Consider the following 21,113-nt stretch of genomic DNA (forward strand, 5'->3'; position numbering starts at 1 on the left):
TTTAAAATAATTTTATAAGTAACTTTCTTCTATCTCGGCATTTTAATTTCCTAATTTAATCATTAATTAAAATGAGAAACCCCTTAAAACCGATTATACTCTATCATTGTCTAATGCAAAGAGCTTTAAATGCGTTTATTCATCACTTATTAAATTTAATTTTACTTTAAAGTCTTCATTACGATTTCTCGCATTCAAATAACCCACGGCCAAAAATGGCTGTCCAAAACCGACGGTAATTTAGTGTTCTATACTTTTTCGGTACTTTACAAAGGGACCTAAGTTACTGTAGAGCAAACACTTTGCTGTAAAACAACTCACGAGAAAAATATTGCTGTAGGAAACAGGCGGTAAGATAGTGTTTTAATGTTTTCGGCGTACTACAAATGGGGCTGTGCGAGTCTTGAATTTTTGGTTTCGAGTCGAGTCTCGAGTATTGAAATTTTCCCTCATCGAGTATCGAGCCGAGTCTCGAGTACTCGAATCGAGTATCGATTAGTTGGAAAATTTGTTTCGAGTATTTATCGAGTAATTGGGACTTGATTTTGCAGTATTTCAGCACTTTTTGTTAATTTATCGCTCTCATAATAGACATTTAGTGTAATTTTGATCATCGACAACTACTTCAAATAATTCCCGGACGGTATTAGTCTTCTTCCCTTTAAATTTAACAAACTTAATTCCTAATTAATATGTTCTTCGCAATCTCATTCCTCACCGAAGTCACTAGCCATTGTTATACTTCGAGCAAAGTCTCAAACGAAAATTACTAAGCTGAATTTAAAAATAAATAAATAAAATAAAAGAACAATAATAATAGTCAACGCGCCTTTAACTGTATTTCACTACTTTTACTTCCACTGTTGAAACAGTTAGGAGCTACTACCCCATTACATTACACTGGCATTATGATCTAAACTACCCAATCAGCACTGATTTGCGTCTGTAAACCATAAAGAGTGTCTTTCTAGTAGATTTTTATAGCTACTGCATCCCATTTTCAAAGCTAAAGGCCTTCCAAAAGCAGGTTCGAGTATTTATCGAGCCTTGGTTTGATACTCGAAACTTTTTCGAGTCTCAGAAAATCTCTTATCGAGTATCGAGTACTCGAGTCTTATCGAGTACTCGCACAGCACTAATTACAAACAAAAATAATCAGGGGCGTGCCAACCTTTTTACTGGAGCGGGGACAAAATCCTACACTGGTAGAGAAAGTTGTGTAAAAAATTTTGCACTTGTGTAAACAACTTTGAGCAACCTTAACCTCTTTCCAAACTCATACAAGAGCAAAAATTATTTTGCAGTACTTCAATGTTGTTCAGCACTCATCAATGATCTAAGGCTATACAGTATCTCGCATGCACTGTAAAGTTACGAAGAGGTCCGCATGAACGTGAGATTTAATGCCTGGCCAATTCAATACTCGTGGGATACAGTGGCCACGATTCTATAAGGTGCCATTTCTAGAGTAGCATACATTTCTCTCTTTTCGTAAATCGTAGAAAATAGTGAAAACGCAAAGAAAATATGTCTTTAGCCAGAAGTCCATTAAATTAGCCTAGGAAGTAACCAAAAGCGGGGTTTGGGATTCCCCTCTCTTGTGTAGCAATACTGAAGAAGGGCGACACAATTTGCCCTATCGAGAGAGAAAAAACTATTGGCTGGAAATGAACAATGTATGTCTAAAAGGAACAGAAAACACCCCCTTCCACTGTAAAACCGAGCCCTCTTTAGCATAGAATCAGGAGAATGGATGGGGCTAAGACCATTAATGGACTTAGGATGGGGGTGTGAATTTAGGAACAGTCAAGGTCATTCAGTTTTTTATGACTCTTCATAAACCTAAGCTCTACTCGTGTCGCGAATTATAGAGCAAAACATAATACCACTTAAATTTTCGCTATAATCTTGATTATTTTGAAATTTAAATATCAATTAAGTTGAGAAATCATTTTAAAACGCATTACATTCTATTATCTTTTAATACAAATAGTACTTAAAAATTTCAATAACCAGTCTCGAAAAGTTAGGGCGAAGAGGAAAATCAAGTGAATTTTTAACTTATTCTCCTAATATTTATCAGAAATATCTCGAAACGATTTTAAAAATCAAAATTGATTCACATTTCATCGATTAATCAGTGGCAGCACGTCCGACCGATTCGACTAATCGTGTAACGTCCTGCTAAAATTATTTCAGCCACGCTCAGTATCGCGCACCACGATTATCACATTGCGCACATTGTTTATCTTATCTCGGTCACAAATTTTGCTCGACAAATCGCGTGCGTGCCAATTAATATTTTGTTGTATGCTGTAATTGTAATATTCCGGGGAATCGAAGAACGGATAGTTTTAGTGATTATCCCCTCGATGATTTTACAGCATAGACTTATGCCGATGCACACTTATTTGGTAAAACACCCAACTTGAGTTCTTTCGCCGGAATATTACAATTACAGCATAAGTAAATTTATAAGGGTAAAATTTTTATCACTGTTTAGGGTTGGACATCGAGGGGCTATTCACTCTGATTTTATGCACGGTAAATCATTTAAGCATTGTAAAAGATAGCGCTATCCACTCATTAGCGTAGGTATAGAGGGGCTATTCACTCGTACGATGTGGCTAATATTACGAGCCCTTGGGTCGTCTTGTTTAACTAGAGGCCCTTTTATCGTTAAACTTCTATTAAACTTAGTTATTAGATAATCTAAATTCAGGTGCTTTTAATATAAATGAGAAATCATCACGATTGACATTCATAGAAATAAGATATCACCATCAATACATTACTGAAAGACCTAAGAATGTCATGTAGCGCCATATTACGTATTTTAAACGAGTATCGGTTTAGAATCATATTAAACCAAGCGATCCGATACTATCGGGAAACCCCTAGTATCGGTGCCGATACCGATATATCCCTAGTATCGGTGCCGATACCGATATATCCCAAGTATCGGTGCCGATACCGATATATCTCTAGTATCGATGCCGATACCGATATATCCCTAATATTTTCCTTTGCTTTTAAAATGTTTCTCGATTTCTGGGAAAATAGACGCAACTTCCGATACTAAACACCGCCTTAAATCAACGCGCGGGTCCAACGTCGGAATATACTTCCTTTTGCTCTTTAAAAATTCTCCTCGATTTCTTAGAATTTTGAAATAGGGGAGCGGGATTGAAAGCGTTAAACCCGTATTGTTGACGGGTGACAAGAATTTTAAAGGGAGTATTGAACCTTCCATTTAAGCAAACGTAAAAAATAATTCACAATGCTTAACCTTAATAGAGCAATTAAATGCTATACTTAAACATACTAAAACAATTAAATGCTATGCTTAAACTTTCTATTATTTCCTCTTAAAATACACGAAAGGAAAATATCACCTCAGCACAATTCTCTCCCATTCACTCTCCCTTCAATGAACGATGTGGCTAAAAATGGCTGTCCAAACAAGGCAGTAAGATAGTTTCGGCAGGGATAGATTTAATTTTAGAAGTAGGAATGGAGAACGGTTAGTATTTACTTCTATCCGACTCATAGCCCAGTATAGAGCCCCTCCCTCCAGCACGTAACGAAAAGTTTAAATTATCTTATTGACTCACTTAAACTACGTTTTGATGACGTTGCTGACGTGGACGGCGAAAATACGTAATTCCTTTTTACCTCTGTCACTATGACTCGCCTAGCTTCTTTCATACCCCTCCGTCCCGTGGAAGGGGGTCCGGTGCTTTGACGCGCGCCCACATTACTCCGTTCTCCATTCCTACTTCTAAAATTAAATCTATCCCTGGTTTCGGCATTTTCATAAGACACCCTAATTAAACCTAAAAACTATTTAAGTAAGTTTTTTTGGAACACCAAATATTTTTAATAGTTCTACTCTATCTTACCGCCTGTTTCCTACAGCAATATTTTTCTTGTGAGTTGTTTTACAGCAAAGTGTTTGCTATGTATAGACTCTACAGTAACTTAGGTCCCTTTGTAAAGTACCGAAAAAGTATAGAACACTAAATTACCGTCGGTTTTGGACAGCCATTTTTGGCCGTGGGTTATTTGAATGCGAGAAATCGTAATGAAGACTTTAAAGTAAAATTAAATTTAAAGCTCTTTGCATTAGACAATGATTGAGTATAATCGGTTTTAAGGGGTTTCTCATTTTAATTAATGATTAAATTAGGAAATTAAAATGCCGAGATAGAAGAAAGTTACTTATAAAATTATTTTAAATGTGATTGTTGTGAATTTATGCGCTACATCGTTCGGTACAACTAGCAAAACGATTTGGTATTTGAAAACAATTTACTTAATTAGTTAGTTAGCTTTAAATAGGGTTTTTCTGGAAATTGCCGAAAGTGTTGATATCATATTTTACCGCCTGTTTTGGACAGCAATTTTTTCATTGTTTTGTATTGCTTTACGGCAATGGGGTTGCCATCTAGGCTCTAGAGTAGGCAACTGACGTGATTTTCGTAAAATGCCGAAAGCGGCCATACACTAATTTACCGCCTGGTTTTGGACAGCCATTTTTCTATTGATTTGTTTCACGGCGATGGGATGGGGTTGCCATCTAGGCTCTAGAGTAGGCAACTGACGTGATTTTTGTAAAATGCCGAAAGTGTCCATACACTAATTTACCGCCTGGTTTTGGACAGCCATTTTTCTATTGAATTGTTTCACGGCGATGGGGATGGGGTTGCCATCTAGGCTCTAGAGGAGGCAACTGACGTGATTTTTGTAAAATGCCGAAAGCGGCCATACACTAATTTACCGCCTGGTTTTGGACAGCCATTTTTCTATCGATTTGTTTCACGGCGATGGGGATGGGGTTGCCATCTAGGCTCTAGAGTAGGCAACTGACGTGATTTTTGTAAAATGCCGAAAGTGTCCATACACTAAATTACCGCCTGGTTTGGACAGGCATGTTGTTGTAGCGGGTTATTTGAATGAGATAAATCGTAGCGAAGTCATTCAAGTATAATTAACTTTGGTAATTAATGATTAAAGGTGTGTAAAGTCATTTGCATTAGACGATGATGAAACTTAATCAGTATTAAGGGAATTCTCTACTGAATTGATGTTTAAATTGGAAAATTAATACGCCGAGAATGATTAAAGTTAATTATAAAATTATTTTAATGGTCATTGTTGTCAATTTATGTGCTACGTGGTTCGGTACAACAGGCAAAACGATTTGGTATTTGAAAACAATTTACTTAATTAGTTAGTTAGCTATATATACGGTTTTTCTGGAAATTGCCGAAATTTAATTTTTTTTGCGTTAAATGGTTCGATAGAACCAATAGAAGTTTTAATTAGTGTTTTTTCTTTCTTTCTTTTGGAAAATGCCAAAAATGAAGGGACAATTTTACCGCTAAGTTTTCACGCTGTTATTTTATGAGAGTAAACGTTCGAATTTACGTTGATTAGTATTATTTAAACGTGTTTAAATGGCATTGCGTTAGACAATGGAGGGGTTTAGTGGATTTTAAGTATAGTTTTTCCACTTAAGTGATGTTTAAATGTCCGAAAATTTTGAAAGAGCATTAAGATTAATTTAAACTTGTTTAAGTCGTTAATTAGCTTTAATTTTGTTTTGTTTCGAAAAATGCCGAAAATAAACACACTACTGTACCGCCACTATTTCGCAGGCTTTTTTGTTGAGAGAAAACGTTTTAATTACTTTGATTTGTAATATTTAAACGTATTTAAATGGTCTTGCGTTATTATATTCAAATGAAGTCGTTATTTAGCTTTAATCGTGGTTTTTTGGATTTTACCGCCTAGTCTTTTGATTTGCCGAATTACTACTCTATTTTACCGCCCAAGTCTAATGCCAAGTCAATCTAGCCAAAGGGTGTTTTCTAGCAGACGACGCATAGTGGCAAAAGTACTATTTTACTTTCGGCAATTTTCGGCAGATTCCAAGTTGGCGGTAATTTAGGGATTGCCCACTCGATGAATACTTTACTATTTACATTAAACGATGTGTTTTTAACAGACAATATTCAGCGGCATGCCACGTTTTACCGCTTTTTTGAAGCAGACGACTGAAGACGGCTTTGTTTGGTCACTTTCAGCGTGGGAAATAAGGCGGTGGCACACGGCAAATGACCAGTTTAAAAATTGCCTGGACCAGTTTAAAAATTAAATCGGAGGGGGGTCAGGGGTCCACAGGACTACTAAGAAAATTCAAGGGTTTCCAGAGTCCAGACATTAGGTAATATATTGTAATCATCCACATCTTCAATTTAGCAGACGACGTGGCCTGGTCAGTGGTCATGGACCTGTTTATTTATTCCAAGCCAGAGGGGTCGCTGGCCCAATGTCCAGCTTAAAACAAATCCTTGGGTACGTTCAGTAACCCTCTTTGATGACAGCGCTTACTAAGCGATGCCAGATTTTCCCCACTGTACGCTTTTTCAAGTTTCCGGTTTTGACGTCATGATGCTCAGCGCTTGCTCATCAAAAAAACCATCTAATCGATATGGTTTTTTTGATGGCGTGACGTAGCGCTTGACTGTTGAACGTTTGACAGACGAAAAGTTGGCGCGGGATTTAAAAATTAAATTCCAATAATGTTATTCCTATAGTAATCGCATTAGTTTTCATTACAAAAATACTTCTACCATTCAAATAGGCATAATTTTCTTAAAAACATTTATTTTTGCGAGGTCGTTTTAATAATTGAATAGCGCCATTTGCGCTTCGTGACGTTTTGAGGGCCAGTAAGACGATTCCCCAAGTCCCCATCTATATTTTCGAAAACAGCGCTAACCTCAAAGTGTCATTTTTCCGTACAACAACCTTTTAAGTCACTGTGACGTCTCGAGCCCATCAAGTAAACATCAAGAAAACAGCGACTTCCTTGAGATTTTTGTTACTGAACGTACCCCTTATTTTCCACCCTGTCAAAGATCGTAACGAAGTCTGTGGCAGTCTGGGAAATAGCACTATTCCTCTGGTCCAAAAGCAGTTTATTAATTGCTTGGACTAGTTTTTAAATTAAAGAAGTGGAGGTTACTGATCCTCGGGACCAGTTTATTAATTGCAAATCTATGGGAAAACAAAGGCTAGGACCAGTCCAGAGACCAGTTTATTATTTCAGACACTAGGGGGTCACTGGTCCAAAGGACTAGTTTAAAAAATATCCTTATTTCCCAGACTGGTCTGTTGGCTTTGGAAAAAGTTAAAGGAAAGCGCGGCTCCATGATCACCAGCATTCTGGCTGATCTTCTGGACACGAATTTTACCTTGCAAAAGGCAGGAACCAATCAGACCTAATGCACTAGTTCCCATTGGTTCCTGCCTTTGGCTTAACTAGCCTTCAGCAGACTTAGAAATAGCACACGTCCACTGGTCCAAAACCAGTATATTAATTACTTGGACTAGTTTTTTAATTCAAAAAGTGGGGGTTACTGGTCCTCGGGACCAGTTTATTAATTGCAAATCTATAGGAGAACAAAGGCTGGGACCACTCCGGAGACCAGTTTATTATTTAGGACACTAGGGGGCTCACTGGTCCCAAGGACTGGTTTAAAAATTATCCTTATTTCTAAGTCTGGCCTTCAGCAAGCTTAGCCACTGTGTAGCAAAAAAGCCATCTATAAGGGGCATCAACGGAGCCGCGCTTTCCTTTAAAGCTGTCTGCTAGACGTTCTCTTTTTCGCGTTTGTACCTTCTTGTGAATTCCTTTGCTACGGTAACGGTTCATCCTTTAATAATAATTTATTGATTATCAAAAAGAGTATCCATGTACAAGAAAAGCTCTTAATAAAATTGGAAACTCTTTCTCCCAAAGACCCGAAAAACATAAAAAACAGAACAGTGTGAGTAACTGCGAAAGAAAAACGTTCATATAAGCCTTGACTGGTAAGAATCTATATTGAACTGAGGGGAAAACGCTGAATCTTTCTTTATGGCCATGTTTTTAATTATCATTAAAATGTTACGTATGCTATCTAAACAGGGAAACTCTATAAAGTATGATGGATTTTGTGAAGGATTGTCGTGTTATGGTCGAACGTTTAAGCTGGTAAGTGATGAATAAATTGTAACTTGTATATCAATAAGGCCAATCAGCAAAAAGAAGGAAACGGTTTGTAAAGTGTTCTCCTCGTTGTACCACTGTTGAATGTTTTAATACCGACTTTTTAGTTCAATTAACGGTAATTAAGTCTTAAATCTTTGATAAATATTTAATTAAAAGTTCGCCTACGTGATGATTTAAGTTTTGAGTCGTTAACGGGTTCGCGAAATTGTTTCTGACTGATTCTATGTCGCGTTGGCTCCCGGTTATTAATTAGTCTCAACAGTAATTAATCTAGTTAAACAGTGAATTGTGACGGATATATACGCCTAAAATGTTCCTTTACGCGATTATATAATCGTTTGCGCGGGTGCATCGCGAAAATGTGGTGAATGCTCCTATTTTGTGCACAGATTCCCTTAAGCCTTGGCGCTTACTAGTCTATACAATGCCTTTTCCTCGCACTCCACCCCCATCACCAAAAATATTGAAAACCCTTGGCCCTGACAAGATTACCAATGACGCTCCCGTGATGCATCCTTATTCTACGCGTTCTGTATCCATTTCGCAATCTCAAAACATTAAATCTGACACTATAGACCCCCTTGTGACTCTCCCTCACGCTTCAAATTTAGACCCAACTGCCTGTCCTTCTTGCTCGCAACTGGTTCTTGACACGGATGAAGGTCTGCAATGTGACCTCTGCCACTATTGGTCGCACATAAGCTGTTCTAATATTACTCTTGACCTATATCAAGCCCATCTTGCTCACCCAAGTGACAATTTCAAATTCTACTGTAAACATTGCGTTCCACTAGTGCCTACGTTCTACCAAACGCTCGCTACTGTCCGCAATATACAAAGCGACCATCTCTCCCTACAGAAAACTATTAGTGCCTTACCTAGTTTACCCACTACCACTAATCTCACCGCTTCCATTTCAACTCTACAAACACAATATGATTCTCTTCGCCGTGATGTACAAACCAAATGTGATTCTCCTCTCAATGAGGTGCAAAAAAACTGTGATTCCAACCGCTGTGATATCCTCCAACTGCAGGCCTTCCTACGCGTCATTGAGGAATCTACTGCCCTTTTGCGTACTCAGACGGAAGTACTCGCGACTACTGTACAAACTCTTGATACTGAACTCTTAAGTTCCCAAGATGAAGCTAAATCCCTGCGTGACCTCCTGGACGTTCATAGTACTGACAGTAGGAAACTTCTAGACACTCATCAGACCTCTATTAGCGCCCTCCAAGCTGACGTACTTGCCCTCACCAAGCATCGAGATTCAACAGTCGCTAATACTCCCTTACTTGCCCCTCTGCGTGCTGACCTAGCGGACTTGCGAACTGAACTGAACCATTTCAAATCCCTCCAAACTAGTCAGACTTTCACCAATCGCGGTGTTACCTTTACCACCGAACATCGTAAACGTAACGCTTTGCTATTTAACGTCCCTGATACCTCAGAAGATGACGATGCTTCTTTTTGTAAGACCCTTCTGCGTGACACCGGCCTACCATTCGACGACATTCTCCTTGTTAATTTTTACCGCCTTGGTGCGCTACATAACGACCACCGACCCCGTCCGATTATCTTCAAGTTTCCTACTGTGAAAGCGCCAAAACTTCATAAGCCAGTTACATACGCTCAAAACTGACACAAATTATGGATTCTCCTTCTCCTACACAGTTGACAGAACCCCTGAACAGCGTCAGGCGCACAACGACTTACGCCGTCAACTTCAAGAACTCCGCACCAATGGCCGTCATGACCTTATCATACGACAAGGCAAGATTTCCTCGCGCTCTTCATCTCTCTCACGCGCCGACTCAAACACCCTCCCGCCAAAACCTGCTGCCTCGCCTACTAGCGACCACTTACTCCACAATGGCGTGCCTACACTTCGCTCATCGCCCCCATTGCTCCCTACCCCATTACAGCCCCCTATTCCCCAGCCAAGGATGCTCGCACCCCTTCCAGCTCGTCCGCACTACTCCAACACATGGCACACTACACCATCACTACCTGCCCCGTTTTACCAACAACCGTTCACTCCGCCACCTATTCCCTTACAGTACTCGAGTGCCACCTACCAAAAAAACTATCAGTAATCCACTCACCCCAAGTTACTTGCTCTAATTCTATCCCGGTCTTGTCTACGCTCCCTACTCAACCACCTCCTTCCTTGAACCCTATGATCAAACCTTTTACCCCCCACTCCGATACTTACCTTCAATGCCTTATGAACTCGCTGCCAAAACTCGACCCGCCAGCATATAAACTACCCAGAGGCACCGACTTTTCGAAGGGCCTTCTTCTTAATGCCCGCAGCCTTTTTGGCCCCGTCAAGTTCACCGAATTTCGCTCACTAATTTCGCTACATCGCCCTATACTTACTGCCATCACTGAAACCTGGTGGACCCCCGATCATACTTCTAACGAATACCCTATCGATGGTTATGCAACTTTTCGCGTGGATCGTCTGTGCTCTCCAGGCGGTGGTGTCGCGCTATATTTACTCGATCATATGCCCTCGCGTCAACTCGATTACTCTGATTTTAACTTCACACCCTCGCGTGACCACTATTGCGGTCTCGATCTACTCACGGTTCTCCGCTCCCCCACGTACGATAACCATTCTCAGCTTCTCGAGTACCTCAATGTTATAACTCGCTATTGTGACTTTAACAATTTTACCCTCCTCTTACTTGGGGACTTCAATTACCCAAAATTGGACTGGGTGAACTCCATTCACCAGAGGGGCGCCAGCCCTTACTCAAGAACCTTTCTCGACACAGTCATCAATTGTGAATTAACTCAATTTATTACTTCTGCCACTCGGAACGGTGGTGTCAACTCGGACGATAGTGTTCTAGACCTAGTTTTTAGTACCGATGAAAACTTGATCTTTAACCCTACATATTTGCCTCCGTTGGGCCCAAGTGAGCATAATGTTGTTGTTTTTCTAACCAACCTCACTACCCCTAACTATTTACACCGCCCCATAAGAAATTTTTTTAAATGTAACCTAGTCCCGTTCAGTGCCTTCCTCGATTCCATCAACTGGGACACCCTACTTCAGGGCGATAACCTCGACTCCATATGGAGTGCTTTCCACTCAATTATCTTGTCATGTATAGAAGCTTTTGTCCCCTTTCGCACCCCTGTTAAACCCTACACTATCCGCCCCCGTACAAAAAAAATCCCTACACTACAAAACCGTAGCTTGGCGCAGGCTAAAGCAAGCTAAAGCTGCCCATTTATCCCTTGAAACTATTGCTGCTCGTCTAGCTGATTACCGCAAGGCTCGCAATGCCTATACCAACCACACCAGAAACCTGAAAAGAAAGCACGAGGCCACCCTGATTACCCAAATTTCCACCAATCCTAAATCCTTTTATGCCTATGTTAATAAATTCCGTAAATGTCGTTTTCCCCAACTTCAACTACATGCCCCTGATGGTTCCCTTACTACTACCCACCTCGACAGTGCCATAGTTCTCAATGATTACTTTGCGACGACCGTTGCTGACCCCTAGCGTCCCAGTACATCCCCCCTCAGGTCTCTTGCCCCTCTCCTAGCCTCTCCCAATTTGACTGCTCACTCCCAAATTTACTCAAAATTCTCACCTCACTCTCCACTAACAAGTCCCCTGGAACTGATGGCATCCACCCCATGATCCTAAGACAATTCGCTGTACAACTTTGCTACCCCCTACACAGGTTGATATCCCTCTCCTTCTCCTCTGGCACTCTACCTCCCCAATGGAAAGAGGCTAATCTCACCCCAATCCTCAAGAAGGGCTCTCGTACTGTCGCCTCCAATTATCGTCCAATTAGTTCCCTCAATGCCATGTCAAAAATAATCGAAATCTTGGTTCATAATCAATTACTCCATTTCTTCAGTAACACCAATTTCTTTAATACGGCCCAACACGGTTTTCGACACAACCACTCTTGTGTTACTAATTTACTAGTTGCAACTAACCTATGGACTAAATGGTTAGACGAAGGCTCCAGTGTTGACGTAATCTACCTCGACCTCGCCAAAGCCTTCGATAGTATTCCCCATGATTTACTTTTGAAGTCCCTTAACAATGCTGGAGTCACAAGCAGGGCTCTCCTTTGGCTGCAGAATTACTTATCGAATCGTCGTCAGCGTGTAGTAGTCAAAGGCAAACACTCATCTTGGGCCCCAATAGAGAAAGGCGTACCTCAGGGTTCAGTCCTTGCCCCCCTCCTCTTTAATGCTTTTATAAATTCCCTTCCTAATGTAGTACGCTCTGCCTCATTATTGCTCTTTGCTGACGATGCTAAACTATTTCACCGCATCCGCTCCCCTTCTGACGTCACTAATCTTCAGGCAGATTTGCAATCTATTGAGAATTGGGCTACCACTCATGGCCTCAATTTCAATGTCAATAAATGTGCAGTCCTACACCTAGGCTCATCAAACCCACGTCACACATACTTACTCTATGATAGCCCTATTAAAGCCTCCTTGTCAGAGCCAGATTTAGGTGTAATTGTAGAACCTGACTTGAAATTCTCTCAACACACAAATAAAGTCAGCAAACGCCTAAGTAGTATCTCTGGGTTAATTCGGCGTAACTTTTCCACTCGGTCCTCAAAACTAATTAAGACAATTTATAATTCCCTAGCCTTACCCCTAATAGACTATGCTTCCCCAATCTGGACCCCTTCCTCCTGTATTGGTATTACAACCCTCCAAAAAGCTCAAAACAGGATCACTAAATTGGCTCACAAGCTAGATCACCTACCCGCCCCTGTTAGGCTGTCAAAACTTTCCATTGACCCAGTCCTAACCCGTCATCGTATCAACAACCTATGCTTATTACATGACTTTTTCAATAATAAACTTGCCCTGGATATCAATAACTTATTTAGTCCTGCACCTATCCACTCTACACGCGGGCACTCCCTCAAATTACTTAAACCTAGGGCCAACACCAATGTTCGTTTACAACACTTTACTCACTCCGTAATAACTGATTGGAACGCACTCCCAGAGTCCATCATAGCCCTAACTGATAAACCTAAATTCCGTGCCGCCCTTTCTTCCCACTTCGATAAATTTCGCAATAGTCAATAACTCCACTTTATGGTCAATCATTCCTGATTTAAGATCTCATTTTTTTATAAAGTAGCTCATAAAATTAACATTAATGTTTTTTTTTATTATTTTTTTTTTCTTTTATTTGATTGTTGTCCCACATTTTCTTCTCTTTAATGTATAACTACTTTTACTTCACTAATCTTTAACTTGTCCTCTTACCTTAATACTGATATTTAAATTTAAATATTTTTTTTCTTTTTTTTTTCTGGGGTACTAACCGAGCCCTAGTGGCTTATATGTACTATTAGTAGCAAATAAATAAATCATTCGTCACGTGTTACGAATCCAAACCTATCGAAACTATTTTACCTTGAAAAGTAAAAGATCTTTCTTGCTGTTTAAAAAATAAGGCAAATACTAGCAGAATAAATAATTTATACGAAGCTAGTTGTATTCAAAAAATGGGTTTGAGGAATTCCCTAATCTTGAAGGAAGTTGCAGTGTCAATTGTCACAATCTTTTGAACCCTTTTTTTTTTGGGGAACCCTTCTTGTTATATGTTCGTTTTCTTCTGTTTGAAAAGAAATTTTATTTTAGGGAAGATTTCCAATTTCACAAACTTTCTGCACAAAATTCCGAAATGAGTTTAGTAAATCTTCAAAGGGTGGCGATTAAAGAGGTATTTGAGAAATTATTGTAATATTGGCTGTTTAAGGCAAATATAAAATTAGGGAAACTTTGTTTTTAGGAAATGAACACTGAGGAAGATTGTAATTATGATCACTTGAGTAAAGATGATCTTATCAATGAAGTTAAAGCCAGGGATGTTCGAGTCAGGGAACTGGAAGCCGAGGTATTTTTAACTAGTGTGAAATTAAGCGCAGAAATATTGAGACACGTTTGGTATCGTAGCCCATTTTCAATGTACAGAATGAGTTGTCGAATCTTATGTCCCTTAAAGTAGAACCAAACTCTGTGGGTGGGTGAATAATTAGGTTTATTTGTGAAAATACCAATCAGGATTGGCTCTGATCTAAGGGGATTGGTAACACATCCCTCTTTAGTAACAAAGAAACCCAACAAGGAACTTTGTTCTTTCTTGCTTGCCCCTTTAAAATACGCTCAGCCAAAGAAAGTCCAAAGAATATTTACTGTTAAAATGAAATCTTATTTTGTTTAGCGTAATGTTTTAATTTCAAACATGGGAAAAGAGAGAGTGAAAACAACGTTAACGATAAATAAACAAATAGACGAAATTGAAAGACTCAGTAGGGTCAATAAAGAGTTGGAAAGGAGAATCAAAGATCTGATGGTATGGAACATTTTTCATTTTCATGGTCGATAGGAAAGAGTTACTCGAAAGGTTAAGAGTTGATTGTTTGAAAAATAGGAGAAAAGTGGAATACATCAATTAGCTAACGATGAATTAGTGAAATCTGAACCCGTTGAAAATGATTCGGGGATTAATGGCCAGGAGTTATCTCTTCCAATTGTGATGCACAGTGTCGAAGCTGTCAATGTCCAAGGCATGCTGGGTAGAGAAGATATTAGTGAAGAATCGCCTGATTCTGAGCCTCAATATGTTGCCGAGGTTGGCAATACAAACAACGGAACTGAAATTATCCCAAAAAAGTCTAAAAATGTGGGGTTTATAACGCGAATTACGAATGGGTGTGTCCCTAAATTGATATACAGTGACAATTCGCCACTTTGTGTACCTTCGCCAAAGTTCGAGGTCGAAAACCAATTGAAAATGCCTCTCGACACAACGACGGAAAGTGATTGGTCACGAGAACCACTTGTGAACAATAATATTATCGATTCTCATCGTAATAAATCACAAAGTGTCTCGACAGAGGGAGAAATTGACGAAAGATCAACTCGATCGAAGGAATTTCGTGTTCCTGAATTGAATGTTGAAGTTCAAAACCATTTGGATCTTTCTCTTGGCGCAAATGTCGAATGTGGTTCACTAGAATTAGCCGTAGAAAACGATCTCGATGATAACCAATCCAGAATAACCTGGACAGGTGCGAAGAAAACAGATAGACAAAATAGAAGTTTGGTACTGTGTTTGCCAAAACTGAAGCTTTTTGATCTAAGGTCAATGAGTGTGCCAGTGTGTGTTCCTAAACCAAAACGTAGCCCAAATGAACTGTCAGAATTGACCTCTGTCTCTATGGAGATCAATTTACCCGAAGTTCCGATTGAAGTCGGAAATAATAGTTCGGTGTCCAACTCGGAGACATTTCAAGAAATCGCTCCAAAGAATTCCGAATCACGTTGTTCGGAAATTGGTAAGTCATTTTATACTTTAATAGTCTGTGTGCCTAGGCTGGGGTTTCATATTCCTACCCCCAATGGGCGAAATATGCTAATCAATCATTTCCGCCTCCTCGGTGTATAGTCTAATGGCGTTTTCCACATAACTGCTCTCGATTTGCTCTAGACGACATGAAATGCGCTTCATTTCTTGAGCTGCGTTAACGATTGTCTTTTTCCCTCCTAATCGTCGTTACAAATTTAGCGAGCTATCTATTCTGTACAGATCAGCACCGATGGGATCTCGGGTCCCCGGTCCAGCGCTCGGTAAATGGAAAACAGAAATCCAAGCGAGCAGATCTAGAACCCTTGAGCGCTAAGTTGAATACGCTATTGGCGATGCAGCATTCTGGGTGAAAAACTGAAAACACCTATTTAATACTCCTGGTAAAAGCAGGCAGATCCCTATTCCAGGGTTCATGCAGAACCCGTATAGGGATTTGCTCAAAATTGGGAATAATTTCGGGGATTTCAAGTGTGTCAGCCAAAGTTTTCATCAAACGACATTGGGCTCAGTGGCGTAACTACAGGGGAGTAGTGCACGCAACTGTGGGCGGGCCCATGTTTTTGGGAACCCTTTCGAAATTTGATTCTTCAATATGTTATAAAGTGTCCTATAATTTCGCAAATCGTCCAATTAAGTCCTATAATTTCACAAATCGTCCAATTAAGTCCTATAATTTCACAAATCGTCCAATTAAGTCCTATAATTTCACAAATCGTCCAATTAAGTCCTATAATTTCACAAATCGTCCAATTAAGTCCTATAATTTCACAAATCGTCCAATTAAGTCCTATAATTTCGCAAATCGTCCAATTAAGTCCTATAATTTCGCAAATCGTCCAATTTAGTCCTATAATTTCACAAATCGCCCAATTAAGTCCTATAATTTTGAGATTTCAAAGCAATTATCTAGAATCCCAGCTGTATGGCGTTTTAAATGCAGAATTAGTGATGTTTCATTTGGTCAGATTCAAAAATCGCTTCACTAGCTCAGGAATTTTTGTTCTTCAATTCTCACATAATTGAATTTATACGACTTTTTTAGTTTTTTATATGAAATGATAACATTTACTTTCCATTCTCAGCTGCACAGTCTGCACTCCAAAATAACGCAATTGAATTTTTCCTCAGACCTTTCATTTAAATATCTCAGCCCACAGATTGAAGTGAATTATAGCACAGACCTTTAAAATATGTTTAATTATAGAAAAGAGTTTTGAAAATCTGTTATCTCTGAAAACATCTCTTCCAACCTGACCTTTTAAAGAGCTTGATTTGGTCATTTTCACTCACTTAAAATATCTCCAAGGTTAACACTGTAATACTTAGTATAGGGCGCTGTCGGTAAGCTGTGCCGTAGGGTCTAGCCACCACCTCTCTATGCATTGAAATCGTGACCCATTGAAATATAGCCCACTGGATGTCTATGGACGCGCAATAAAGCTAGATTATTATGTATCAGAACCTTTAAAATGTCCTCTTTCGCAAGGGTCTTCACTCCTTTCTCATCGCTGGCACCATAAGAAAATAATATATAGCTCTCTATAGAGCTATTTCAATTCGGGGGGGGGAGGTGAGATTTTGAGGCGGGGTTTCGCTAGTCCCCGCCTAGGCGCCATATTGCGCGGGAAATTTAGCATAGAGTTCTTCAGCGGCCCACACGGAGGGAGGGTGAAAACCGGCTCCGTTTATTGGCAGGCCCAACTGTGACGTTTCCCCCCTTCAACTGATATAGCGCTATATGTATGAAACGTAGTACATTTTCATACTACAGCATTTGCTTCCAAATTTGGCGCGCTTCCTATTTATGACCCGTGGGAGTAGTTTTGCCACTACGAGTAAAGGGGGGCGAAACCGCCACCTAAGGTGTCCGTGAAAAGCACGATGGGCCGGGGAATTTTGGCCACGCCCGTAGAGACACGAGACACTCCTTACCTCGTATGTGTAGGGGCTAGCCTTGGTCGTAGAAATCTCGCGCTATCTATTAATTTATTATGATAATTTTGACATGCACTTAATCAGTTATAATTATCATAATAAGAACTTCAAGACCTTTAACGATTTAATTATAATATAAAATTTGAAAATTTTCTAAACAAATAATCAGCTTTTTTAACGCCATAAGTTCCTAATAGACTAGGTGGCTTTAGAAACTTTTTAAAAATTTCGATGAAAGAAAATGCTGTTTACATGGCTTAAATGGAGAGTTTCATACTTAGAGGGAGCTAAATATTATTTTCTTATGCTGGTACTTATTTCGACCAAAAATTTGGAGTTTTTTTGTAGCTGGATAAAATGAGATATTGTTTCTGGTTACGCAGATTTTTGGAACAATAAGTTTTATCTATCGAAGGGTATATCCACATTAGTTGTATTTAATTATGTGTCAATTGTACTTTATTTCACATATGTGGAAAATATAACAGTCGGTGGTGCCATTTGCCAGACAGAGATACAAAGTGAAAACTAGGCGTGACAAGAGAGAGGAGGTGCAAGAACCATTGAGTTCAGAACATATATCCTTCTAGAGTTCTATTTGGATATCGGGTTTTCGCGCTCGCGCGACCATCGTTTTTGAAATTATGGGACGGACGGATAACTTTATCATTAGGTGGTGGCGCCATCTATTTCACTTAAAAACACATATTTGTTACTATGGCGTCTGCTATAATTTCTTAATATAGATAGGAAATGTTTAGAAACCGCTATGATAATGGAAGTAAATTGCTAGATTCGAGTTAAAACAGAGAAGAAACTGCATTAACCGATAGTATATGTATTTTTGAGCTTTCGTGATAGTCAACTTGACAAAAATGATCACCGCAAATGTCTTTTTTTTGGAGTCCATTCAATTCCATTAATGGCCTGACACCATTGTTTTGGTAATTCCGAATTTTTGTAGGGAATCTTAATCGTACAGTTCAAAAAGGGTTGAACTATCTAAATATTTATTAATTTTCTAATTTCTATACGTATACACTTATGTCACAAAACATTTTTATTTCTACCAGTGTTGACACACTTTTCTACTGAGCATTTTCGACCCATTTTAAAATTTAATACATTTTCACATTATGTGTTACTTTAATAACTAATAACATATAATTCTAAAGTAAAAACACGCATTGAATAAGAAATTGATCAATATTCCATTTACTAAATATCAAATTTTATTTATTAGGCTCCACTTACAGCTTTTCAATTACCTAACTTTCATATTTCGCGCTTTACTTCTTCCTAAGCCTAATTTTCAAACTCAAGCTGCGTCGAATTTGGGGGGCGCTTTCCCGCAAAATCGTGGGAAATTCTTTTAAGCTTCTCACGTAAGGCGACAGATGGCGCTAACGACTAATGATAAAGTAATGAAATTCGACGAATCGAGTACGCGAGGAGGAAATTCAACAAAAACTCTAGAAATAAATATATTAGAACTCAATGGCAAGAACGATATAAATAGGCCTTTACAGAAAGTTCTAAAGGAATTATGGGTACTTGGCCCCTCTTGTAGTTCAAATTGAGTCAGTTCAGTTCAGCCAGTTTTGTGTTATAAAAAACACGAACTGGAGGCAAGATTTGGAGAGATAAAGCAGACTGATAAAATGGTGGGCTTTTTTAACACGTTTGTTTCTCTAATTAATTAATATTTAAAATAACTTACTCGTTCTCCTGTGTATCCATCTCTTAAAATGGGCTATGGAAGCCTAGGCTTAACGGTTAAGGTTAGTGACGTCACGTCAGAGAGAATTTTGGTGAAGTATGGCTGTTATAATGCGCAGGCGCGGCGGGACAAATCAACAAGGTGCGCAAGCCGTGAAAACTTTCTATAAAGGCCCATTGGTAACTTGTGTTCACTCAGCATCAATACGACCTTTCTAGTTTCGCGCCGAGGTTTCTCCTGCATTTCAGTTGGTGTTCGTTCATCCCCAGGCTTTTGGTTAATGAGGTCGTTTTCTCATCGGCTAACGCCTTGATCAGCACTGTTTCTTTTCTTTAAGACTGAGTTTTCCTACAGGCCTTAGCATTACATTTTTTATGAAGTGCGCTTGAATGTTAATGGTTTTTTGATGCTATATTGTAAATGGTGTGCGTGTCGTTTTTATATTTCGTTTAATAATTTTCTGCAGGAAAATTCAAGAAGAAAAGTTCAACTCGGATCAATTATTCTGCTGAATATAAAAGGGGTTCACAACGTCACATTAAGAAGGGTAACGAAGAAAAACGATTCAAATGTGATCGGTGTCACTATGCAAGTACGTGGAAGTATCTCTTGATCATACATCAACGCATTCACAGTGGTGAAAAACCCTTCAAATGTGATCAGTGTGACTATGCCAGCACGCAGAAGAGTAATTTAATCACACATCAACGCATTCACATAGGTGAAAAATCCTTCAAATGTGATCATTGTGACTATGGATCCACGCAGAAGGTTCATTTGGTCGCACATCAAGGCATTCACAGTGGTGAAAAACCCTTCAAATGTGATCAGTGTGACTATGCCAGCACGCAGAAGAGTAATTTGATCACACATCAACGCATTCACAGAGGTGAAAAACCCTTCAAATGTGAAGAGTGTAACTATAAATGTGCGCAGAAGATTAATTTGATCGCACATCAACGTATTCACAGTGGTGAAAAACCCTTCAAATGTAATCAATGTGACTACGCAAGTACGTGGAAGAGTTATTTGACAGAACATAAACGTAGAAGGCACATGACTGGATTTGAAGGCTGCTAGACAATGTAAAATTTCTTTTTAATCGTAACATGAACATTTTAAATATTGTTGGACAAAAACTTTCTCTTTCATCCTTTTCTGTAATGAATGGGCTGTAACTGTTAATGCTAAAATAAAAAATACAGAGACGCCTCTATATCTTGTTGTGGTTGCAAGGCTAGAGAATTGCCAATTGCGCAAATGGGGAGGGGGCAATCGAGAGCGAATAAATACTTGTAACTTGTCTTCTCCTTTCTTTTGCTTGCAATTTATTCCACTAACATCTGTTAAACATTTTGAGGGAAAAATTTAACGACCAATTGACCTAAGGTTTGTACTCTGTATTTATTTGATGTTCATCAGATTTATGTGGATAAACATTCTTAACGCTATTTAATACCTCTATAGGAAAAGACATAAGTTTATAATGCCTCTAAGTAGAGAAATGGCTGCTACTCCTATGGCAATAGTGTGTGTCTGGCTCCCTTTAATGAAACCCTATACTCTCTCCGTATCATTTATCACCTCAACTTCAATACAAAATTGTACTGCCTAGCCTAGCGTTTCTTTTATCCCTTTTAGAATGTTTCAGGACTGAAACCGCCTCTATCTCACGAGAGAGAGGGATTTTGGGGTTGCTCATATAAAATTCGTTCCTCCCCAGTGCCTGCCTGTACGAAACGTAAAACTCTCCTTTATTCCACTGGATGATTTTTTTTTCGTCTCGACCGCTTGGTGGCTGCACCGCGACAGAAATTTCAAAATTTTCTAATAATAATAAGTTTATTGACGGGTAAAAAAGAAAGCCAGAGGCTTATTTTGGCCCGACTCGGGTACAAACAATTTGGAAAAAAAGTAATAATAATAATAAATAAAAATCTTAGCGCTATACGAGTTCTGACGTCACAGTAGCCTGCAGAAGATGCCCAGTTGTAACCCGTATTTG

At 39.2% G+C, this 21,113-nt stretch overlaps 1 protein-coding gene across 11 annotated transcripts in view; it reads left to right on the forward strand.

The window, feature by feature from the left end:
* The window catches only part of LOC149679432 (uncharacterized), a 62,403-nt gene extending 42,081 nt beyond the window's left edge, over nucleotides 1-20,322 (forward strand). For 5 of the 11 annotated variants that reach the window (XM_089835167.1, XM_089835165.1, XM_089835163.1 and 2 more), the window contains 7 exons: nucleotides 6,011-7,881; nucleotides 7,979-8,044; nucleotides 13,722-13,803; nucleotides 13,873-13,977; nucleotides 14,305-14,436; nucleotides 14,515-15,421; nucleotides 19,575-20,322. In XM_089835167.1, coding sequence (XP_089691293.1) covers nucleotides 7,995-8,044; nucleotides 13,722-13,803; nucleotides 13,873-13,977; nucleotides 14,305-14,436; nucleotides 14,515-15,421; nucleotides 19,575-20,188 — 1,890 coding nt within the window. In that variant the 5' untranslated portion in view covers nucleotides 6,011-7,881; nucleotides 7,979-7,994 and the 3' untranslated portion in view covers nucleotides 20,189-20,322. Of the gene's footprint in view, nucleotides 1-5,105; nucleotides 5,945-6,010; nucleotides 7,882-7,978; nucleotides 8,045-8,082; nucleotides 10,990-13,721; nucleotides 13,804-13,872; nucleotides 13,978-14,304; nucleotides 14,437-14,514; nucleotides 15,422-19,574 lie in introns of those variants that run through there. The other 6 variants (XM_089835170.1, XM_089835169.1, XM_089835161.1 and 3 more) reach the window with 6 other exon arrangements.
* Nucleotides 20,323-21,113: the final 791 nt, after the last annotated feature.

Source organism: Phalangium opilio, unplaced genomic scaffold (assembly GCF_054372755.1).
Source record: "Phalangium opilio isolate 3A_F unplaced genomic scaffold, DU_Popi_V2 ptg000041l_1, whole genome shotgun sequence".
Classification (NCBI taxonomy): domain Eukaryota; kingdom Metazoa; phylum Arthropoda; class Arachnida; order Opiliones; family Phalangiidae; genus Phalangium; species Phalangium opilio.